Source organism: Somniosus microcephalus, chromosome 4 (assembly GCF_052327205.1).
Source record: "Somniosus microcephalus isolate GS21.2 chromosome 4, FLI_Smic_1.0, whole genome shotgun sequence".
Lineage (NCBI taxonomy): Eukaryota > Metazoa > Chordata > Chondrichthyes > Squaliformes > Somniosidae > Somniosus > Somniosus microcephalus.
Window position 1 is genome coordinate 180239478 of NC_140990.1, and position 25732 is coordinate 180265209.

Below are 25732 nucleotides of genomic sequence, written 5' to 3' on the forward strand. Positions count from 1 at the left end.
AGGGCTATTATAGGACGAACAAGATTTCCCAGGAATTCATAGAATTTGATTTAGAAAACCTGAATCCTTCCTAATGTTGCAGAGTTCTCTTGAATTTTGCTTTATTCAGGTTATGATTTTTTTGTATCAGGTACAGTATATATGGGTTGATATGCTGTGTTGGGTTTGGCTATGTGTACACTGGGCTATATCTTATTCAAGGTGTCGTCAGTATCTGTAGAGAGAACAGACAAGTTAATGTTTCAGGTATGGACCCTTCACCAGAACTTTGAGTTCTGGCCAAGAGTCCACACGTGAAATGTTAACCAGTCGTTTCTCTCCAGTTGCTGACTGACCTGCTGAGTGTTTCCAGCATTTTCTGTTTCAGACTTCCAACATCTGATGTATTTTGCATTTCACACTTAGTCAAAGGGAATGCATCATGGCGTTATATCCTCTGTGGGATGTTTGTATTGGTTTGCTTCTCATATGGGTGTGTTTGAATGAAATTTTGGTATGACTATACATGGTCCCTATTTGACATGTATTTTTATGGAAGATACCATCACATGCCTGGAATGAATATTGATCTTGATTTTGCAGTATGTTATCTTTTAAATCAGCCATCTCTTTGACTCCTGTCACACACATTTTAGCATGCTCAGTGTCCCAGCCTTTTCTACTACATTGTTTATTAATCTTGGATTCAAAATTAGTTTCTGGAAGATTATTGCAATGTAAGATTGAACATTTTGAGCACTGTTTTCTCCCACTTCACAACATTGTAAATCAGTTGGTCTACCTTTCCATTAAAATCACTACGTGCCTTGTGACCATATCAGTGTCCAACCACTGTTGTGAAGTTTTCAGTGGCCTTCTGCCATGTTAAGCCCTCGTAGAATAAAACTGATCTGTTGTCTGACTGATCAATGAACTGACTGAGTGAGTCTTTAAAAAATCAGTGTGTGGGATAATCAAGGCGCACAGAGTATTACTAACAACAAAAGCGACAAATGAATTGGTTCAAATGCATTGCTTTACTATTGCTGTTTTTTTGGTAATCAGTAACCCCTGCTATGTATCCTCCAAGTATTTTATATAGGATTGGTGAGTCTGCGTAGACAGTTTTATTGCTGCAACTGGGACATGAGTGTGTAGGTGTGTATCTAATTTATGTGTATTCTAATGATGGCTGGTGGAGAAACCGAGTTGGATTACTACTGTTGCCCTTGGAAAAACAGCACAAGATTGAAGAAAGATACCTGTGATATACCTATCAATTCATCCAATGAAAAGCGACGAGTTAAGAAAGTAACTATAGGTTTTTATTGGCTAAATAACAGAGCCCACCCTCGTGGGTGATCGGATCCAACAAGGAGGAATACCAGCCAGTCGACCACCTTTATACCTGGGCAGGTAGGTGGAGCCATGGGCGGAGTCAGCAGTGGTCAGCCCAGGTATAACTGTGTGACAAGAGGCGACCTCATATAGTGATACAACAGTGTGAACAGTGATAACCATAGAGTAACGATATAACAGTGATAACTATAGTGTAACGATAGTGAACGATAAAAGTGGTTTACCACATTCACCCCTTGTTTAGATTTGAGTCCGGCGGGGTGAATTGTACTACCAGTTCTGGTATGTCAGTCTGTCCGGAGGCCTCGTAAGCCTTTCTGATCGTCGCAGCGGCGGTGTTGCGTTATCCGGTGTTAATGCTGGTGTCTGCGTGGTCGGCGAAGGCTCGTGGGGTTCCGGCATGCCGTCTACCTGGGTTGGAATTGGGGGGGTGAAGGTGGTGTCTCCGGAGTGCCCGAGGGTGCGAGGTCTCGTAAGGAGACTGTGTCCTCCCGCCCGTCTGGGTATGCCACATAGGCGTACTGGGGGTTGGCGGGCAGGAGGTCCACCCTCTCGACCAGGGGGTCCGTTTTATGGGCCCTCACGTGCTTTCGCAGCAAGACTGGCCCCGGAGAGGTCAGCCAGGTTGGTAGAGTGGTTCCCGTAGTCGACTTCCTGGGGAAAACAAACATTCGTTCATGGGGGGTGGCGTTAATGGCAGTGCAAAGTAGTGACCGGATGGAATGCAGCGCTGCCGGGAGGACTTCCTGCCAGCGGGAGGTTGGGAGGCCCTTAGACTTTAAGGCTAAGAGGACGGCCTTCCATACCGTCGCGTTCTCTCTTTCCACCTGGCCGTTCCCTCGGGGGTTGTAGCTGGTGGTCCTGCTTGCTGCAATACCTCTCGCTAGTAGGAACTGACGGAGTTCCTCGCTCATGAAGGAGGAGCCCCGGTCACTATGTATATAGTTTGGGAACCCGAACAAGGCGAAGAGGTCGTTCAGGCATTTAATGACCGTGGTACTGGTCATGTCTGGGCAGGGGAAGGCAAAAGGGAAACGGGAGTACTCATCAACGATGTTGAGGAAGTACACATTACGGTCAGAGGACGGGAGGGGCCCCTTAAAGTCGATGCTCAGGCGCTCAAAGGGGCGGGTGGCCTTGATCAGGCTTGCTCTGTCCGGCCTAAAGAAGTGCGGTTTGCACTCGGCACAGGTCTGGCAGTTCCTGGTCATGGTCCTGACCTCCTCGATGGAGTAGGGCAGGTTGCGGGCCTTAATGAAGTGGTAAAGTCTGGTGACCCCGGGGTGGCAGAGGTCGTTGTGGAGGGTCTGAAGTCTATCACTTTGCGTGCTGGCGCATGTAATTCGTGACAGAGCATCAGGTGGTTCGTTCAGCTTACCTGGCCGGTACAAGATATCATAATCATAGGTGGAGAGCTCGATTCTCCACCTCAAGATCTTGTCATTCTTGATTTTGCCCCTCAGCTTGTTATTAAACATAAAAGCGACCGAACGCTGGTCGGTGAGGAGGGTAAATCGTTTGCCTGCCAGGTAATGCCTCCAGCGTCGTACCGCCTCCACAATCGCCTGGGCCTCCTTCTCAACCGACGAGTGTCGGATCTCAGGGCCCTGTAGGGTCCTTGAGAAGAAGGCCACTGGTCTCCCCTCCTGGTTAAGGGTAGCGGCTCGGGCGAAGTCGGATGCATCGCTCTCCACTTGGAAGGGGATGGACTCATCCACTGCGTGCATTGTGGCCTTGGCAATGTCTCCCTTAATGAGGGAGAAGGCTGCGCACGCTTCCTCCGTAAGGGGGAAGGATGTGGACTTCATGAGGGGTCTGGCTTTGTCTGCATAATTGGGCACCCATTGGGCATAGTAGGCGAAGAGCCCCAGGGTTCTCTTCAGAGCCTTTGGACAGTGGGGGAGGGGTAGCTCCATGAGGGGACGCATTCTTTCGGGGTCGGGGCCGATGACTCCGTTCTCTACTACACAGCCGAGGATGGCAAGGCGCGAGGTGTTAAACACAAATTTCTCCTTATTGTAGGTGAGGTTCAGCCGTTGGGCCATACGGAGGAATCTCTCCAGATTAACGTCATGGTCCTGCCGGTCGCGGCCGCAGATGGTGACGTTATCTAGGTAGGGGAACGTGGCGTGCAGCCCGTTCTGGTCAACCATCCGGTCCATCTCCCTTTGGAAGACTGAAACCCCGTTGATGACGCCGAAGGGAACCCTAAGGAAGTGGTAGAGGCGGCCATTCGCCTCGAAGGCGGTATACTGGCGGTCCTCAGGGCGGATAGGGAGTTGGTGGTAGGCCGACTTAAGGTCGATGGTAGAGAATACTCGGTATTGTGCGATCTGATTGACTATATCAGATATGCGGGGAAGGGGGTATGCATCCAGCTGGGTGTACCTGTTTATGGTCTGGCTGTAGTCGATGACCAGGCGGTTTTTATTGCCGGTCTTAACGACCACGACCTGGGCACGCCAGGGGCTGGTGCTCCCTTCGATGATGCCCTCCTTCAGGAGACGCTGCACCTCAGAGCTAATGAAAGCTCTGTCCCCGGCGCTGTACCGCCTGCTCTTGGTAGCGACGGGTTTGCAGTCGGGGGTGAGGTTCGCGAACGGAAGGTGGCGGGACCTTGAGGGTGGATAGGCCGCAGGTGTTACGCGGTGGGCGGTTTAAAATCTGCTGGTTGTCGACTGTGAGTGGGGGGAGGGGTCCGCCGTATGCTAGCGTGACGCTTTGGAGGTGGGATTGGAAGTCTAGCCCTAGTAGGACGGCAGCGCATAGCTGGGGCAGGACGAGGAGTTTAAAATTTTTATACTCCGTACCCTTAACCGACAGGGTCACAACACAGTAGCCGCTGATGTCTGTGGCGTGGGACCTCGATGCCATCGAGATCCGGTTGCGCGTTGGCTGGACAGGGAGGGAGTAGTGGCTCACCGTGTCTGGGTGGATGAAACTCTCCGTGCTTCCGCTGTCGAACAGGCAGGTCGTGGCGTGGCTGTTTACTTTGATGTCCATCATGGACTTGGACAGGTGATGCGGGCGGGCTTGGTCCAGTGTGACGGAGGCTAGTGTATAGCTGAGCGAGTTGCTGTAGTCTGCGGGTGAGGCGGTAGTCGGGTCTAGAGGCACGGTGGCGGTCGAGCGTGGTGGGTAAAATGGCGTCTCCCACGAGGTTGGACAAAATGGCGGAGAAGATGCCTGCCCCCGTAACTCACATGAGGCACTGCTGGTGTCGGTTGCCTGGATCAAAGATGGCCGCCCCCATGACTCACGCGGGGATGCTGGCCTCTGTTGCCTTGATGGAAGATGGCCGCCCCCACAGCTCGCATGAGGCACTGCTGGCCTCTGTTGATCCCCCTCTGCAGGCCTTTGCGAAGTGGCCTTTCTTCAAGCAGGTCGCGTTTTTGGCAGGGCAGCGCGACCTCGGGTGTTTCGCCTGGCCGCAGAAGAAGCAGCCGGCGGCCCGATCGCGGGGGTCCGATGTCGGAGCCGGTACCGGGGGTGGCGGTCTCGATCGGGTCCGGGACGCCGACGCTGAGGTAGGTCCCAGGGGGGTTGCTGCGGGGGGTATTGCGGTCGGGGTTGGTCCCAAGTCCCAGGGTCGCGAGTTACAGTACCTTGAGTATGCCTCGAGGTCCCGATGGGCCACTTCTAGAGAGCGAGCGAGGGCTGCAGCTTTGTCCAGGTCGAGGTCCTTTGCTTCCAGTAGTCTTTGCTGTGAGTAGTCGGACCGCAGGCCTTTCACGAAGGCATCGCGGACATTGTCTTCAGTATTTTCTGCCGCCGTTACCGCTTTAAAGTTACAGTCTCTGCCGAGTGCTTGTAGCACCCGTAAAAATTCATCCACGGGCTCTCCTGGCTGTTGCGGGCGGGATCTTAGGAGGTGTCTGGCATACATGGAATTTACCGGGCTCTGGTACTGTCTTTTCAGCCGGTTGATGGCGTCCTCGTATGTTTTAAGGTCCCGGATGAGTGCGAATACTTTAGGGCTCACTTGGGCGGTCAGAACTCTTAGCTTGGATCTCTGAGGCACGCCGGATTCTCCCAGGTAGGACTCGAAACAGCTCAGCCAGTGTTCGAAGTCGAGGGCTGAGTTTGCAGCCTGTGGGTTTAGATCCAGGTACGGTGGTCTGAGGGCTCGCAGCCAAGCTGGCTGCTGTGGCTGTTGTAGCTCGGCGTCTGGCTGGTTGCTTTGCTGCTCGCTTTGCTGCTCAGGGAACGACATTTTAAAATTTAGCCAATAAAATTGATATACCTATCAATTCATCCAATGAAAAGCGACGAGTTAAGAAAGTAACTATAGGTTTTTATTGGCTAAATAACAGAGCCCACCCTCGTGGGTGATCGGATCCAACAAGGAGGAATACCAGCCAGTCGACCACCTTTATACCTGGGCAGGTAGGTGGAGCCATGGGCGGAGTCAGCAGTGGTCAGCCCAGGTATAACAGTGTGACAAGAGGCGACCTCATATAGTGATACAACAGTGTGAACAGTGATAACCATAGAGTAACGATATAACAGTGATAACTATAGTGTAATGATAGTGAACGATAAAAGTGGTTTACCACAACCTGCATCGGTGATTCTCAAGCTTTTTTTAGGCCATGCCTCGGCTTCTTCCATCCCACTAGCTTTGGATGGGGCCACACTCTCCTAGTAAAGGTTATTTATTCAGGATTCCTCCCCCTCTGCAATGGCAATTTAAATTCATGTGGCATGCTAAGATTTCTTGTATGCGAGTGTGAAGCACACCTTAACACACACAAGTTATCTGAATGGTGAACTTGTACTTGCTATGCTCCAGCCCAGGCTTTCAAGGACCAGGAAAGATTCAAAGCTATCGACCACTTCCATTCCCACTGTGCATGTGCCAACAGAGACATGGCACAGTTTGGCACTTGGCAGAATGTGCATGCAACATGCAGAGACATCCAAGTAAACACTGCCTTGGCTATTGTGACTGGCATAGATAGGAGTGGTATTTAGTTTTAGTTGTGGTTTCACTAGTACACACTTTTTGTAATTTTTATGGTTGTTTTTCTTTTGTTGTCCTCTCACTGTTCCCCATATGGACAGAACTGGATGCACTTTGAGCGTCCCACCAGTGGGATGTGTAAAACATTTTCAGAATTGTTGGTCTAGGGAGTAATGACCAGTTCCAATCTTAAAAAGTGGAGATTAGGGAACGCACCTGATGCTAAAAGTAGCATGCTTAAACTAACCTGTCGGTGCATCTGACTGCAAGTCTGTTATCACATGTGCAACATAAAGTTTCTGTGCCTGGGGACTGGAGCATTTCCCTGAGGTGAATCTGGGAGCCAGGCAGTATGTATATGGTTTTTAATTTTTTGTTCCGAGCTTCAGCTGGGATTAATGTTTTGTCCAAGGGATCCTTGTCATTGTGCATTAGAGTACTGAGTTGTTGCTAGGTCTTAAATGCTACGATTTTTCAAAAATATACCGCTTTACATGTTCAAGGCCTTGATGTTTGTTTAATTTATTATTTTTCTGTGGCAAAGATGGTGTGTGGAAATGATCATGTGTAGGGGGATTTATATCATGCTGTCCATTCACAGTGGAGCACTGATTGTCTATCCACCACTGTACTTTACTTTTTATTCCATGACTCTTCACTCTGAATATTAATCCCCCTGTCTAAGAATCAGCAGACTTGCGATCAAGCGAGCGACCATCACGGTCTGTATTGCTCAGCATAGTGCATTTCATGTGGAGGATTTTTGACAAATGTGGAAACCCTTATTACAGTTCTGATGAAAGGTCAACACTGAAATGTTAATTTACCTTTTCTCTCCACAGATACTGATGGACCTGCGGTGTTTCCAGAATTTTCTGTGTTTTCCTTTTGTTGATTATTGTTTAATTCACTCCCACTTATCTCCAGAATGCTTACCTTAAAGTTTGTTTCCTCTCTATGATGAATGGACACGGAACATTATTCCTCCTCCACTTCTCTGCAGCTTTTTACACGTTCAATCCCAGCATCCCCCTCCTACGCCTCATACTCTTTGTCTGACATTCAGTCTTGAATAAGCTGCAATTTCCTCTAGCTAAACATTGGGTGATGGGTGAGCAGAACAGGATATATAAACATTGGGAAGTCCGAAACCATTGTCTTCAGTGCAGACCATAAACTCCATTCTATCCCCCCTACTTGGCCACGTGTGTCAGGCTGAACCAGGCACCCTCGGTGTCTTATTCAACCCTGAGCTCAGCTTCCAACCCTATATCCTTTCCATCACAAAGACTCCCTACTTCCACCTTCGTGTCATCGCCTACCTCTGTCCCAACCTTAGCCAGTGTGCTGCTGAAAGCCTCATTCATTCCTTTGTCACCTCCAGATTCATCTATTCTAATGCTTTCCTTGCAGGCCTCCCATCCTGCACCCTCCTTATAAGCTTCAGCTCGTACAAAACTTTGCTCTTTGTGTCATGTCCTGTTTACCTGTCGCCCATCACCCGCCCCACCACCCCACAGTGCCTCAGATTTCAAATTCTCATTCTTGTGTTTAAATCCTTTCATGGCCTTGCAACCCCCACATTTGTAACTTTCTCCAGCGATACAATTGCCTGAACACACTCAGTTCCTCTCTGGTCTATTGTGCATTCCTTTACTCATTTGTTCCACATTGAAGCTGTGCTTTCAGCCGTCTAAGCTTTACGCTATGGAATTCCTTCCCTAAACTCCTCCACCTCTCCACCTTTTATAAAAAATAAAAAAAAGTTTCTGACCAAATTTTTGGTCTCCACTCCTACTATTTCCTTCTTTGGCTTAGCGCCCATTTTTTCCTCGAGCCATTGAGGTGCCTTAGGCCATTGCCAACATTAAAGGTGCTATGTAAAGGTGCATGTTGTCTTTATTTTAATTGGCTGTGCCATAGGGAAGCCTCAGTTCTTTGTATGCTCCAGTGCTGTTCCCATCTTCTTCAGTCAGAGATAATACATTACCCATTGACCCACTTTTTCCTTTGATAACCAGGCATACAGAGTTTGCAAGAGTCTGAGCTGTGACCAGAAGAGTAGGTGTAATCACTGTGAAATGGATCTTTGGTTAGATTTAAGAGCACAGATGGGCTAAGGCTCTCTGGCTTCATACTGTCAGTGCTGCCGCCGATCGGCCTGTCAAGATTAATTGAAGGTCTGCGTTTCACAGTACTCAAATGGGAGTGCTCTCTATTAACCGCTTGATGAATCTCTTACCTAATGCTCTAAAATATGTACAGTATTAGTGATCATTATTTTGGTGGAATATGATTAAAAAGGACAGATGGTTAATTGGAGAGACTGTTTTTGTCGTGAGTGATTTCAGCCAAGATGTGTTCTTCAGTTCAACTCTACAAGCTTCATATAAAATGCAAGATCACTGAAGAGAGACAACCAATGTTCCCTTTTAAGCTGCGCATTCACGCAGCGGTCTGGAGGCCCCGCGCAGGCCGCTCACTGGCTTTACAAAGGAAATAACCGTGCATGCGTGAAAAATTGAATGGGCTGCGCAGCCAGTTAAAGGGCCTGCTCACGCACCAAAAAATTACAGGCAACATTGGAAACAACCCCATCCAAGTGGAGACTACTACTTTTACCAACATGCTTCCAATGCTATCGAATTCTTCTACTAATTCCATTGCCTAATTTCAGTTTTCAATAGATTAACAGTATGTAAACAAATTTGATGGGCTTTTCTATTTGAATATTAATTTTATTTTGCTTTGTTTCAGTTGCAGATAATGGGTTGACTTGGGGTGGGAAATTTGTCTTTTATTCAACAACTTGCATTTATGCAGCACCTTTAACATAATAAAACGTCCCAAGGCACTTCACAGGATCGTTGTCCAACACAAATTGGACACCAAGCCACATAGGACAGGTGACCAAAAGCTTGGTCAAAGAGGTAGGTTTTAAGGAGCGTGTTAAAGGAGAGTGAGGTGGAAAGGTTTAGGGTGGGAATTCCAGAGCTTGAGGTCGAGGCAACTGAAGACACATCCACCAGTGGTGGGACGAAGGAAATAGAGGATGCGCTGGAGGCCAGAATTAGAGGAGCACAGAGATCTCAGAGGGTGGTAGGGCTGAAGGAGATTACAGAGAAAGGGAGGGGCGAGGCCATGGAGGGATTTGAACACAAGGATGAGAATTTTAAATTTGTGGCGTTGCCAGACCAGGAGCCAATATAGGTCAGTGAGCAAACGGGTGATGGGTGAACGAGGACTTGTTGCAAGTTAGGATACAAGCAGCAGAGTTTTGGAGGAGCCCAAGATGAACCTACCAGATTTAAATTATAAACTTTGACCAGCTTTTCAATGTCTGTCCAGCAAAGCTGCAAAAGCTATTAGCATTCTGAGTTGGTGTTTGAGTAGAACCTGGTTGTGTGCTCTTCTGATAGCCACTTATTAGAAATGACATTGCTGGGACCCGTACAGTGAGAAGTTATGTAATAGTCTCTCACTGATGAGCCAGCATAGCAAACAAACCTCAGGCAGCTATTTGCAAACAGAAAAATAGGGCATCCCAGCTCTGCAACATAACAGATGTACAGTTGCAATGAGAAGTAATTGCTTTGTACTTCTGCACAGCAAGCAGGGCATATTGCTGCTGTCTCACAAATGAGCCTTGTATGCAAGGTCCCTCTGCCAGTCGAGCACAATTGTTGTGCTGTTTATTAAGTTTGGTGTAACCTCCAGATTTATGCTTGTGATGTGTATTCTACTTAGTGATTGAAATTTGTTCTGAGGATGATATTGTACTTTTGATGGGTTCATGTTATTCACGTTTTAAGTTAATTAAAGACAGAAATAACACTATGCATAACTGTATCATACAAGCATTTTATGTTCCAAAGTGCAAAGACTGCATATATAACAAATTACTATCTAAGGAAATCTGAAATGGGTGGGTGCAAGATCCTTGCGAAAGGATCCATGATTGTTGAAATCGGCCATGATTGAAGATCAGACCTGCCAGAGAAGGCTCCTTTGGTGATTTTTGAGGTGAATTCATGCAATGCTGTTTTAAGGTGGCATTACCAGGAAATTGGGACCAGATGATTTTTACTTTTTTTCCCCACTCCTTCCTTCCCCACTACTTCCCTAGACGTAATCACAAGATAATTAACAAATGACAAAGACCATTCAGCCCATCTTAGTTCATCCATCTAGGAAGATCCTACACTCCCACCATTGCAGCATCTAATTGTTTCTTAAATGCTACCCAGTGTTGTCGCCTCCGCTGCTCTCCATGTTTCTTTCTTGTCCCTCACCAATCCCAGCAAAACTGTTTATTTATCCTTCTAATACTGAATGAATCTCCTTAATTTTGTTTTAAAGTAATCTACTGGGATTGCAAAATATAATTTAGTAGCATCAACCGCTACTGAAAGGATGAGAGAAGAATGGCACTCTTCATTTTTAATCGTAGTTTTGGATTCTTTAGGTTAATTGTGCTTTTAGCTTCTTCCAGTGTTAAAATTAGGACAGGAAATCCTTCAGGTACTTTTTCAAATGCATATTAGATTCCTTATTTTCCTCGCAAAACCTTTGGTCACTTTTCCTATATACTCGTTCTGATGATTTATAACCATGAGGAATAGAATGCTTGTCAAAGGTGGTTATGTTGTGGCTCTTTAGAGTCTTGGTCAGGCACTCTCTTTTGGAGCACCGTGTGCACCTGGTTAAATAATCTTTGGATATTGTTGCCCTTGAGAGGCACATGGCAAAGATGATTCCAGGTGGGCTTCTTTTTCTTTGGTTAAGAGTCTTTGAAGTGACTTAAATTAAGTTTTTATTATTGTGAAGGAAGTTGATCCAAGCAAATACTACACTACCGCGAGAGGTTCATTTATACTATGGGACACCAGTTTAAAAATTAGAAAGTCATAAATATTAAAGAAAGTCAGGTGCAAGTTTTTTATGCAAAGGCTCTTCGAGTTATGGAATATATTAGTGGAGGCTGTTGAAGTGGAATTCAAAGCAAATCGGATGTACTTCTGGAAGGGATTGAAGAATATGGTGCAACGGCAAGTAAGCCAGCTTGATTTGTGTACTGCCATAGATCTGAAACATATTTAAGAATTTGAGAATATTTTTCAATCACATCACTGTTGAGCATGACCCCTGTGAGTTTAGGGTAGACTTCAACATAAAGGTCATTAAAAAAAAAAAGCATTTATTATAACTCAAGTTTTGATCTCTTTCATTGTGTTAATTGAAATGGCTCAAATCTCTAGTTTTCAATGAGGTAATTATTACTGATGCAAGAATGTGCTGTTTCCAAGGTGCAGGTGACATTTTTGAAGCTCACCTGAACAGCACATCCATCTCACAGATCTAAGACACTTCAATCAGCAATGATGGATTTCTACCCAGCAGTTTCCAAGTGCATGGACCTGTATACTGCTGACAGTTAATAACATTTCAACATACTTCTTCTGATGATGTCTCTTCCCAGTGGAACTGAAGGTCACTGTCTTCATTAGACTTCAAAATAAATGCACAGGACATTCTTGTCCTAGCATCTGTCCTAACTGTTCCTTGTCCTTTCAGCTGCATGGTCATATTACTGGACTGAAAGGCAGTGCTTTATGTTCAGCTAAATTGTGTCTTGTACTGATGTATCTTGTTCTTGATATCATATATTCTTAAGATCCCAACTGCATAGTGTTTCATGTCCTCCTTACATGCTGTATGATTCTATTTGACCCATTGTGCCTGTGCCATGTCTGCAAGAACTACCCACTCAGTGCTATTCCCTTGGTCTATCTCCATAATCTTGCAATTTTTTTATTTTTCATATATTTAACCACTTTCCTTTTAGAAGCCACTGTGGATTCTGCTTCCACCACCGATTATGTTGGGGCATTTCATGTCCTAACAACCTTCAGTGTAAAAAAAATTCTAATCTCCTAAATATCTCCTTAGTCTAAATAAAGGTGATGCATTTCAATATGAAGCAATTGAACAAATTCTAACGTGACAGTAAGACCCAAATCACCTAAAGAACTGGACAATACTGGATGCTCTAGGCATGTTGCTGAGTCCAGCTGATGAATCCTAAAATTTTATCTTTGAAATTCAACAATAATTGATTTAAGCAGTGATCACTTTTTATTCAAAATAGTTAATTTATCCAAGAAAGAAAGACTTGCATTTCATACAGCATCTTTCACAACCGCAGGACACCCCAAAGCGCTTCACAGCCAATGAAGTACTTTTGAAGTGTGGTCATTGTTGTCATGTAGGAAACGCGGTGGCCAATTTGCACACAGCAAGCTCCCACAAACAGCAATGTGATAATGACCAGATAATCTGTTGATTGAGGGATAAATATTGGCCAGGACACCGAAGATAACAGCCCTGCTCTTCTTCGAAATAGTGCCATGGGATCTTTTATGTCCACCTAAGAGGTCTTGGTTTAACACCGCATCTGAAAGACAGCACCTCCGACAGTGCAACACTTCCTCAGTACAGGAGTGACGGCCTAGATTTTGTGCTCAAGTCTCTTGCGTGGGACTTGAACCCACAACCTTCTAACTCAGAGGTGAGAGTGCTACCAACTGCGCCTCAGCTGTCACATAAAATGTCAGTTGAGTACATTCTTGTTACGTCTTTGGTAACTTAGCTGGCCATTTTACCAATTGCTGTATTTGTGCACAAAGAGCCATTCCTTCGAGCTACTTGTCGAAGTACTGACACATCATTTGTAACCACCTTGAGAGATAATTTAGTTGATCTGTAGATGTTTAGTGTACTTTTTCAACATTCCTCTTTTTATGCAATACAACACCGGAGGGAACCTGATGAAATCCAAGTAAGTGCAATTCATTTAAACTTGCAGGTGTAGCTTGAAATATTTGTCAGTGGTTAACTCTTTTGAACTGAGTCGTAAAAGGATTGGGCTGAGTGCCTGAAGGTTTCAATCTTTGTGGTGGTCTAGAATTGCAACAAATAGTGAACATATAACTATCAGATCTTTATTTTTGTTTACTATTAGATTTGAGTATTACAAACCTAACTGTAGGACAGGAACATAGAGAGTGTGAATGGGGGTGGGGAAGTGAATGGGGGCGGGAAGCAACTGTGCTAGTTTGAAACTTGAGTTTGTTATGTTCTGAGCACAATTTGATTCTTGACGGTGCTGACGTGATGGAGTGTTATTCTTAGCTTGTGTACTGGACAATTAAATGTTGTAATAGATTGTATTTTTAGCTTTCTTGATTGATATTAGGCTGCTACCAACAGTATCAGAAATGTGATTCTGAGGGCACAGGACATCATACTGGGGTGCTAGAAAACACAGCAACCAAATACCAAACGCAGATTGGGTGACCGCTTTGCGGAACACCTCCGTTCAGTCCGTAAGGGTGACCCCGAGCTTCCGGTCACCTGTCATTTTAATTCGCCGCTCCATTCCCACTCTAATAATAATAATAATAAATAATTCAACTTTATTGTCATTGTACAATGCACAACGAAATGTGATCTTGCAAGCTCCCATGAGTCCAGTACAAATAACATTAACATTAAACGTAAATAGCACCGTCCTGGGAGAAGCAAAGCAGCTGCGTCTGTGCGCGCCGCCATTCCATTTCCACCATTCCTCCTGTCCGACAATCTTCAGCCCAACGCCCGGGCCTGCTCACCAGCCGCCCCTCCCGGGGCTCCTTCCGTGACCTTCTCACCAACCGCCCCTCCTCGGGGCTCCTTCCGTGACCTTCTGCACCTGGTCTTCCCTGATGGTCACCCCTCCAGGTACTAACCAGGCCTGGCTCTGCTTAGCTTCCAAGCCGTGCCAGTGACCCTGTCCCTAGTCCCAGGAACAAGGACCTCACCGTCCTTGGCCTCTTGTATTGTTCCACGGAAGCTCAAAGTAAACTCGAGGAACAGCAACTCATCTTCCGACTAGGCACTTTGCAGCCTTCTGGACTCAATATTGAGTTCAACAATTTCAGATCATAACCTCGGCCCCTATTACTTTTTTACTTATTATTTTTTCCACCCTTTTGTTTTGGGTCCTCCTCCCCCCCCCCGCCTCCTTTCCTTTTGTTTCTCTCTCTCACCGGGCAGCTGTCTCTTACCTGCCAGTACACTTCACACCTAATCTCAGCTGCCGTTTGTCTCCACGGGCCTATTACCATCTCGTCTGGCTTCGAATACCTTTTATTGTCTCTTTTGTTCGATCGCAGCCTTGCCTTCGATCTATTTCATTTTCTTTCCAGTTTTGAAGAAGGGTTTCGACCCGAAATGTCAACTCAAATTTCTCTCCACGGATGTTGCCTGACCTGCTGAGTTTTTCCAGCATTTTCTGTTGTTATTTCGGATTTCCAGCATCTGCAGTATTTTGCTATCGTACATGCTGTGACAATCCTGTTTTAGTTAATGATTATATCTGTACTGTACTTGGATTTTCAGTCTAAAGAATGGTTTTCTGAGTAGTGCTTTTTGAGAACTCCTTAGGTAGTGATGTGATACAGAATAGTGAGCTGCAGTTACAGTAGTTCCTGTAGTTCTACAGTAAATCAGGTGGTCTGTCTTCAATACCCATTAATTTATGGTGCACTTGCTGGTAGCTGAGTGTAAATGTACACGGCCCAGTACAAACTTGAGCCGTGCAGGCCAGGAAGGTCCAAGAATTCACCCCACTTTGTGTGCTTAGTTGGCTTTGCAGCGTCAGCTAGGAGAGAGGAAAAATAAGGTAGGATCCCCGATTCGCACCACTGTCCAGTGCTCTTATGTGAGGATAGGACAGCTCGAGTACAATAGCTTGCTGACACTTGCTGTCCAGACTTGCACCTAAAGAGTGGCTACTTGGATGCAGAACCAGAGAGAGGTTAGTGCACATGGAGATCTAGCCTGGCATGGAGCAATGCCTTCAGGAGAGAAGTTGGGTACTGCTTCAGTCTGTTTACATTAAAGGATAAGAACCTGTCCTTTACAGGTCTTACTCCTAGAGTTACATTTCCCTCCCAGGTTTTGGCATTTTTTATCTGATTTATAATTGATCATTTTAATTTTCTTATTAACCAGTAAATCATGTTCCTTCCACTCTCCCACCCAAGCTGTAAAGCCAGATGAATTTAGTCCATTCATGATGCTATTTTAAAGAGAAGGGGGATTTGACTGTAGTGCAATATTTGGTGCACTTGAAAAATCCTATGTAGTAAATTGTCATCTGACCTAAAAATGTGCTGGTTTTCCATCAGGATGATAAAGCTTTATATTTTAAGTCAGTCAGGGGTGTTTCAATGTTAACTGTATAGTGTATTTTACACTAAGACCTAGGCATTTGTCTGACCCCCATCTGACCACCTCAGTTAAAGCTTTACTAAAATTAATTTGAAATATACTTGCTTGGGTCAGCATTTTCTTCTTAGAAATAGGCTGCTTCTCTCTTTCTATCCCCTGGTGAACTGGTGTTCTGTGAAACTGAACAAAACCTTCCCTCTGTATAGTTTGAGGGAATGTAATGTGGTTTGGGAAAGCTATTCATCATCTGAATTTTGAACCCCCTACACTGCTGAACGTTTATTTTTAGTTTCTCATAAGTTAAGTTGGAGTTTGGGCAGTTTTTCCTATTGATGCTGATGAAAGCTATAACTAACACTTTTTGAGGCTTATCGACAACAATTTGCATATAACAAAAGAAAACATCCCAGGGCACTTTGCAGATGTGTAATCAGACACATGTGTACCCATAGCAAGTATTGGTATGGGTATTCCTTATTCCACTTTTATAAGCTGTTAAAATGCTTTAATAAATTATGGACTAGGTTGTCATCATTCAAAGAGCTTAAAAAGTTCTCCCAGGCCAACAAACTTATCCAGGGTAAAGGGTGCAGGCTTTTTATTGGTTACCATGGTCCTTTCTGTCTGCAGCATGCCAAAACATCTGGATCCAGGAAGGGTTGGGACTGTCAACTGGCACCAGATGGCAAAGAACTGCTGGCAGTCCAGAAGAGATCAGTCATGCCCAGATTGATATCTGTTGCAGTAACTCCAGAATGAACTGCTGTGAATTTTTTTCAAATGTGATGGATTTCATCCCTCTGATGATCACACTTGAAAATCTCTTGACCATTTGAAAGATCCAGAAGATACGTAGGAGGTCTCCAACTGCTGCGTGTCCACTCCAACAAACCTGAGGTTCCACGAGTACAGTTGGGTTGGTGTATAGTTAGCCCTCCTGGCAACAGCCCGTTGTGCAAACTGTATGACAGTCATGGTTTTGTTCTACCACTAGCAATGTTGTGGTCAATTGTAAACTTCAGTTACACCCCTCTTTTTTAATTTTTGCATGAGGTAATGTAAGACTAAGGTGCTTCAACCCATTGGTGCCTGGAAACATGGAAAAGACTTCTGGAAAAGGGTACCAGAGGGAAAATTGGGTTTTCCATAGTCTGATGCATGCTGCACCAATTCTGGTGAAGCATTTGAACTTTTTACTTAATGGGCAGAATTTCAGGTGATGTCACTTTCTAGGAGAGAGTTCAACAAGCAGGAAAATATTTATGCTCAAAATGTTGAAATGTAGCTGTTGTAATCCTCACTTAAATTTGGAGGTCTGGACTCAGTGCGGATAATCTTTGTTTATCTCCTTGCTTGTTAATCTTGCAACTGTATTGTTAGTCCTCTACCTGGTGGATTTTGAAATGGAAAAAGCTATTCTTCCCAAGGTCACAGGGCTGGCTTTGGATTTTACCAGTAAGAATTATTTTCTTTGTAGCTTGACAGAGGCCTACAATATTCCATCACTGGGCAGATGCAGGCTTTATAATACGCTGAAATTGCTGATGGTATCAAATGTGGCAAAGCTTTCTTGAGGATTCCTATTCTAGCCCCAGCTTTTTTAGCCATTTTCTTGTATTTTCCTCAAACACCTGAAATTCGATAACTAAAGGATTTGCAACCCTTCAGTAGATATGATTGGCAGCATCACGTCAGTCTTTCTCAAGGTTTTTTCCCCCTCAGCACTGAGCATAAAGCCTCATTCGACTGTCGACTGACCAGTTTCACCTCCATTTGCTTGCAGTGGTTTAGCCACTGCTGTCTTTCCAATGGAAAGTTAACACCATCCTCAGAGGTGGTGTGTATTTTGGAGTACCAGCTCACTGTAATGCAGGTCCAAATTCCCACATACCATTGAGTTCTCAGTCACATTATTGCAGAGAAGGCAAATTCAGAGGGGCGGTCACTTCCAAATCACAATTACACACCTCCTGACAGCTAGCTCATAGAAACATAGAAGATAGGAGTAGGCCATTTGGCCCCTCGAACCCGCTCCGCCATTTAATGAGATCATGGCTGATCATCCAAATTCAGTACCCTGTCCCTGCTTTCTCCCCATATCCCTTGATCCCTTTAGCCTCAAGAAATATATCCAACTCCTTCTTGAATATATTTAATGAATTGGCCTCAACTGCCCTGTGTGGCAGAGAATTCCACAGGTTCACCACTCTCTGGGTGAAGAAATTCCTCCTCATCTCAGTCCTAAATGGCTTACCCCTTATCCTTAGACTGTGACCCCTGGTTCTGGACTCCCCCACCATCGGGAACATCCTTCCTGCATCTAGTCTGTCTAGTCCTGTTAGAATTTTATACGTTTCAATGAGATCCCCTCTCATTCTTCTAAACTCTAGCGAATATAAGCCTAATCGACCCAATCTCTCCTCATACGTCATTCCTGCCACCCCAGGTATCAGTCTGGTGAATTTTCGTTGCACTCTCTCCATGGCAAGAACATCCTTCCTCGGATAAGGCGACCAAAACTGCACACAATACTCAAGGTGTGGTCTCACCAAGGCCCTGTACAACTGCAGCAAGACATCCTTGCTCCTGTACTCGAATCCTCTCGCTATGAAGGCCAACATACCATTTGCCTTCTTAACCACCTGCATGCTTACCTTCAGCGACTGGTGGACAAGGACACTCAGGTCTCGTTGCACTTCCCCTTTTCCCAATCTATTGCCGTTCAGGTAATAATCTGTCTTCCTGTTTTTGCCACCGAAGTGGATAACCTCGCATTTATCCACATTATACTGCATTTGCCATGCATCTGCCCAATCACCCAACCTGTCCAAATCATACTGGAGTTTCTCTGCATCCTCCTCACAGCACACATGCCCACCCAGCTTTGTGTCGTCTGCAAACTTGGAGATATTACATCTAGTTCCCTCGTCTAGTTCATTTATATTGTGAATAGCTGGGGTCCTAGCACTGATCCCTGCGGTACCCCACTAGTCACTGCCTGCCACTCAGAAAATGACCCGTTTATTCCAACTCTTTGCTTCCTGTCTGCCAACCAGTTCTCTATCCAAGACAGTGCCTTACCCCCAATCCCATGTGCTTTAACTTTGCACGCTAATCTCTTATGCGGGACCTTATCGAAAGCCTTCTGAAAGTCCAAATACACCACACCCACTGGTTCTCCCTTATCTATTCTACCAGTTACATCCTCAAAAAATTCCAGTAGATTAGTCAAGCATGATTTACCTTTTGTAAATCCATGTTGACTTTATCTGATCCTGTCACTGTTTTCCAAGTGCTCTGCTATTACATCTTTTATAATGGACTCTAGCATTTTCCCCACTACCGATGTCAGGCTTACGGGTCTATAATTCCCCGTTTTCTCTCTACCACCCTTTTTAAATAGTGGGGTTACATTAGCTATCCTCCAATCCATGGGAACTGTTCGAGTCTATAGAATTTTGGCAGATGACCAGCAATGCATCTACTATTTCTAGGGCCACTTCCTTAAGTACCCTAGGATGTAGATTATCAGGCCCTGGGGTTTTATCGGCCTTCAATCCCGTCAATTTCCCTAACGCCATTTCCCTACAAATACTGATTTCATTCAATTCCTCCCTCTCATTGGACCCTATGTTCCCTGACATCGCTGGGAGGTTATTTGTGTCCTCCTTTGTGAAGACAGAACCAAAGTATGTATTTAATTGGTCAGCCATTTCTTTGTTCCCCATTATAAATTCCCCTGATTCTGACTGCAAGGGACCTACGCTTGACTTCACCAATCTTTTTCTCTTCACATATCTATAGAAGCTTTTACAGTCAGTTTTTATGTTCCCTGCAAGCTTACCCTCTTAATTAATCCCTTTGTCCTCCTTTGCTGAATCCTAAACTGCTCCCAATCCTCAGGATTGCTGCTTTTTTTGGCCAAATTATATGTCCTCTACTTGCATCTTATGCTATCCCTAATTTCCCTTGTTAGCCACGGTTGAGTCACCTTTTTTGTTTTATTTTTATGCCAAACAGGGATGAACAAATTCTGTAGTTCATCCATGCGATCTTTAAATGTTTGTCATTGCCTATCCACCGTCGACCCTTTAAGTAACGTTCCCCAATCCATCCTAACCAACTCATGCCTCATACCATCGTAGTTTCCTTTATTTAAATTCAGGACCCTAGTCTCTGAATCAACTACTTCACTCTCCATCTTAATGAAGAATTCTATCATATTATGATCGCTCCTCCCCCAAGGGGCCTGGCACAACAAGATTGCTAATTAATCCTTTCTCATTACATAATACCCAGTCTAAGATGGCCTGGTTTCTAGTTGGTTCCTCGACATATTGGTCCAGGAAACCATCCCATATACACTCGAGGAATTCCTCCTCCACAGTATTGTTACTAATTTGGTTAGCCCAATCTATATGTAGATTAAAGTCACCCATGATAACTGCTGTGCCCACATTGCACTCATCTCTAATTTCCCATTTAATGCCATCCCCAACCTCAGCATTACTGTTTGGGGGTCTGTATACAACTCCCACTAACGTTTTCTGCCCCTTCGTATTTCTCAGCTCTGCCTATACAGATTCCACATCATCAGAGCTAATATCCTTCCTTACTATTGTGTTAATCTCCTCTTTAACCAGCAATGCTACCCCACCTCCTTTTCTTTTTTTCCTGTCCTTCCTGAATATTGAATACTCCTGGATGTTGAATTCCCAGTCTTGGTCACCCTGGAGCCATGTCTCCGTAATCCCAATTATATCATATACGTTTACATCTATTTACGCAGCTAATTCATCCACCTTATTATGAATGCTCCTCGCATTAAGACACACAGCCTTCAGGCTTGATTTTTTAACACTCTTAGTCCTTTTAGAATTATTATGTACTGTAGCCCTGTTTGATTTACACCCTTGATTTCTCTGCCTTCCACTTTTGCTTTTCTCCTTCCTGTCTTTTGTTTCTATCCTTGCTTCCCTTTCCTCTGTCTCCCTGCACAGGTTCCCAACCCCCTGCCATTTTAGTTTAAACCCTCCCCAACAGCACTAGCAAACACTCCCCCAAGGACATCGGTCCCGGTCCTGTGCAGGTGCAAACCGTCCAGTTTGTACTGGTCCCACCTCCCCCAGGACCAGTTCCAATGTCCCAGGAATTTGAATCCCTCCCCCTTGCACCATTCCTCTAGCCACGTATTCATCTGAAATATCCTTCTATTTCTACTCTGACTAGCACGTGGCACTGGTAGCAATCCTGAGATTACTACCTTTGAGGTCCTATTTTTTTAATTTACCTCGTAACTCTTGATATTCAGCTTTTAGGACCTCATCCCATTTTTTACCTATATCGTTGGTACCTATATGCACCACGACAACTGGCTGTTCACCCTCCCCCTCCAGAATGCCCTGCAGCCGCCCGGAGACATCCTTGACCCTTGCACCAGGGAGGCAACATACCATCCTGAGTCTCGTTTGCGGCCGCAGAAACGCCTATCTATTCCCCTTACAATAGAATCCCCTATCACTATAGTTCTCCCGCTCTTTTTCCTCCCGTCCTGTGCAGCAGGACCACCCATGATGCCAGGAAGTTGGCTGCTGCTGCTTTCCCCTGATAAACCATCTCCCTCAACAATATCCAAAGTGGTATATCTGTTTGAAAGGGGGATGGCCACAGGGGACTCCTGCACTACCTGCCTGCGCCTACTACTCTGCCTGGTGGTCACCCATTCCCTTCCTGCCTGTGCAGCCTTTACCTGCGGTGTGACCAACTCCCTAAACGTGCTATCCACAATGTCCTCGGCATCGCGGATGCTCCAGTATGTATCCATTCGCAGCTACAGAGCCGCAATGCGGCCTGTCAGTAGCTGCAGCTGGATACACTTCCCGCACACATGGTCGTCAGGGACACAAGAAGTGTCCCTGATTTCCCACATAGTGCAGGAGGAGCATGCCACGGGACCGAGCTGTGCTGCCATGACTTACCCTTTAATTAATTCAAATTAAATTAAATCAAATCAACTTTGTGAAGGCCTAGAGCAGGTTACTTAAGATGCTACATGTCCCAAGAAATGAGGACAACTGAAGTTTCATGCTCCCTTAAAAAAGACATGACTTGGGAGAAATATTATCACTTTTGATGACACCTACCAGGTGATTGGAAACAGAATGACTGAGCACATTTTCCTGAGAAGTTCTTCACAGATGTTGAGAAGACTAATTCAATTATCATTGGGTTATGATTGCGCACTTTGAGAAAGTTACATATCCAATTTACCAGTTGCTTCCCAGTGAAGCCAAGATGCTATATATTTCTAAAAGGTCTGTAAATGTTTGAGAGTTGTCAACTTAGCATGGTGTCAATGTGGTGGGAGTTTGTAACTTAAGAGGCTTGGTGGGTGGCAATGAGAACATCTAGAATTCTGTATGGTGTTATCAGGTAGGTACCTGGCTAACTTGCAGGGTGCTGCTCATTTCTATGTTCCTTAAAAAAAAAACTTTGTTGCATTTATCTGTTTAATTAACCCTCTTGTTAATTATACCAAGAACAGTCTTAACCAATGCGCAACTTTGAGAGATATCACCTTATATTTGGATATTTTCAGTATATGTCTGCATTGGCATTTTTTGAGAATTGTTAGTTAATCATTTGCAAACGTAAGTATTAATCACAGCTAATGTACTTACCCCTACAGTAACTGGGACTGATCTGCCTGTACTACTTTTAAAACCGAGAAGGGGTGGGTGTGAGAGAGCAGAAGGCCCACTTCAAAGATGATCGACTACTGATTGCACACCTATTGCAGCTTTTGTTTGTCTTCAACTTGTACACATTATTCCCCTCCGTAGAGTGGATAAGTGTTGCAATTTCTGTGTTTTTGAAAATGATTTGCGTACAAACTAGGTGACAAATTTGAGTAGATCCTTCACTAAATGTCAAAATACAAGCCACTCATTTTTGCATCAAAGAATATCAAGTTGAGAGACTATTTTTCTTCATTGTATTCAGAGTACTTTTCAGTTGAATTGAATTTTGAAAGCTCTTGGAAAAAGAGGAAGGTTCACCTGTATTAATTATAATGCATGACAGATGTATGACAACTTATGAGATAGACCCATGTCCAGAATCCAATCACAAAACACTGAATTCAGTGTTTGCAGAGATGTCAGAAATGTATAAACCAGTGCTGTCAGGCCCATGCCCTTGCCATCCTCTCATTGCTGATAAGACACTATCATTCCAGCAGTGAGCTGAGCCCCACATTCCACCCCTGACCAAACCTCGGATTCTCTCTCTCTATAGTGGTGTCAGACTACAGAACCATAACCTGGTGCAGAACTCCAGAACCCCCACCACAGTTTTGCTCTTGTCAGCTAGTGCTAGCAAAGCCCAGAACTGTCTCCCCAGTGCAACTAGAACCCCCCTCCCTCACCACCTCTCACTGCTAAATATAAAATAAAAGACAGCTCATTTGCAATATTCAGTGAACAATAGATAGACTCGGGGAATTCGTTCTCCAAAGTACCAGAATGCCAATGTAATAAAAACTAAATTGTATTTGTTCAATCGCTAAGTCAGTGGCACTAATGTTATCCCCCACATAACATAAACCATCCTATCATTGCAAAACAGTGTATCTTCCAACTCCTCATGAGATCTGCTAGTGTATAAGTAATTGATCCTACCTGTTGTTATTCTTTCGTAAAATAAACATTTTTAAATCAGTGGTTAAAGCTTAATCCAATCATTTTGAATGAAGCAAAATAAATAATATAGCAAAGTGTAAATTTAGTGCTTACAAATTGAACACTGTAGCTTATTAATATAAAATTCTCAACTTTTCAGTTGAATGTTTCAAGTTGTTAGATACTTGCTATAAACTGTGTTCTGTTCTATGAGGGAGGATAACCTAGAGCGAATAAACCTATTCTCTTTCTCATAAGTGAACTAAAAATCAGATCACATTACCTATCCTGGCTGAGACTATTCCTGGGTCTAAAAAAATGTTTGTGACTTGGTCCTTTGTTTAAAATCTTGTGTGTATTGATTTATATGTAGAGCCATACACTTAAATGACAACTGCAATGTTTATTATAGTAAAACCATGTTATTATGCAGTCCTTAAGATCACCAAAGTATACATAGAGAAATAGAATATAAAAGCAAAGAGATCTTGCTAGAATGTTATAACTCACTGGTTAGGCCTCAGCTGGAGTATTGTGGACAATGCTGGGCACCACACTTCAGGAAAGATGTCAAGGCCTTAGAAAGGGTACAGAGGAGGTTTACCAGGATGTTACCAGGGATGAGGGACTTCCGTTATGAGGAGAGGTTGGAAAAGTTAGGACTGTTCTCCATGGAACAGAGAAGGTTAAGAGTTGACCTAATCGAGGTTTTCAAGATGATAAGAGGTTTTGATAAAGCAGATAGAGAAAAACTATTCCCTCTGGCGAGTGGGTCAATAACTAGAGGTCATAGATTCAAAATCATTGGCGAAAGATCTGAAGGGAAGATGAGGCAAATTTTTTTCACTTGGTTCTTGGGATCTGGAACGCTCTACCTGAAAAGATGGTGGAAGCTGATTCCATAAATAATTTTAAAGGGGAGTTGGACAGGCACTTGATGTGGAACTTGCAGGGTTAAGGACAAAAATTGGGGGTGTGGGGACTAAGCACAACTGCTCTTTCAAAGAGCCAGTACAGGCACGATGGGCCGAATGGTGGCCTCCTGTGCTGTAAGTTTCTATGATTCTATAATACAATCACCATTTAAAAAAAATAATCGGTAGTGCTGCTCAGGTTTTAAGCAACAATGGGATTGACATATTCTTGTTTTTCTGCTTGTACATTGAAAGCTAACTGTTCTTTTCTTAACTTTTTCTTTAGGAACCCATAGCAAATCCATGGCTGAAGGTATGTGCTGCATAAATTAATTAAATCTTTGCTGTTTTATGTCTTGATTTTTCTAGATAATTATTGGCCCTGAAATTAGATCGGGGGCTTGCCGCGCGTGCAAGCCCCCGATCTGCACTCACCCTGCGCGCCGACATCTGAAGCCTGGGCCTGCTCGCATTTCCTTTCACAGGCCCGGTTCAGCTGTCGGCGCGCTGTGCTAACCTGATCCAGCGGCGTAGTTAGTGCGATGTGCTGGCTGGGATCAGGTGAGCACTGTGCAGCCAATCAGGGGAGGGGAAACTCATTCATGAGTTTGACAGTAAGAGCTGTCAAACTCATGAAAAGTATGGGCTGCCAAAACACTACTTCAACTTTAAATAAAATTTTGAAAAACATCCCACTGAATGTTTTAAACAATTAATCAATTTTTTGAAAAAAAAAATAGGGTCTAAAACTAACCATACCATCCTGTAAATTGTTTAAAAATAACCAACCTGTGGGGAAAAAAAAAATTCTACATTGTACTAACAGCCCACTTACCTGAAAAACTAAATACTTACGTCTTGTTTTTCCACGCGTAAAGACTGGAGGCCTTTACACGCGCGCAACTTTGAGAGAGAAAAAAGGAATTTTACTGCGCACGTGCTGCCTGTGCAGTCGCGCGCGTTCTGCCTCTGAACCCCTTCGTTCAGAGGGCAGGAAATGCCGGTTTTCCCCGCATGCGCTGTGCATGCTGAAAACCGGCATTTCCTCCGGCCAGACGCGTGAGTACCCCAACCGTACTCACGCGTTGGGACAGGAATTACTGGCCCTTTATGATTTTACTAAAATACCATGTTGTGAGCTGCACCAGTAATCCCAATTTGTTTTGTATCTTGAATAGTTCCCCACTTTGGAAAGCAGTATGACATTCTATTATGTGAGAAAGACAATTGTTGATTTTTGAGCTCATTTCCTGGTACTGACACCTTCGTGCTGAGGGGTAGTGCACTGCTTGAGGCACCGTTCAGATGAGAAGTTATTCCAAGGTGTTATCTGCCTGATCTGGTGGATGAGGATCTCACTGTTCTATCACAGGATGGTAAGCTAGGAAAATAGAACTGGATGACACAAAAGTGGACACTGAGTTCTGGGGGAATGGGAAAAAGAAAACACAGAAGGGGAGGGCCAAAGACAGTCACAGGGGAGGCTTTTTATGGACCTTTTGAAGGTGGATGAGTGTGAAGAGTGGAAGGCAAGTGGTTTTGGGAGACAACCTGGGGATACGAGT

The 25732-nt window shown here is 44.5% G+C and overlaps 1 protein-coding gene across 5 annotated transcripts in view; it reads left to right on the forward strand.

The window, feature by feature from the left end:
- The window catches only part of LOC147120040 (double-stranded RNA-specific editase 1-like), a 365909-nt gene that overhangs the window by 172178 nt on the left and 167999 nt on the right, over positions 1–25732 (forward strand). For all 5 annotated transcript variants that reach the window (XM_085985544.1, XM_085985545.1, XM_085985548.1 and 2 more), the window contains one exon: positions 24454–24480. In XM_085985544.1, coding sequence (XP_085841670.1) covers positions 24454–24480 — 27 coding nt within the window. The remainder of the gene's footprint in view (positions 1–24453; positions 24481–25732) is intronic.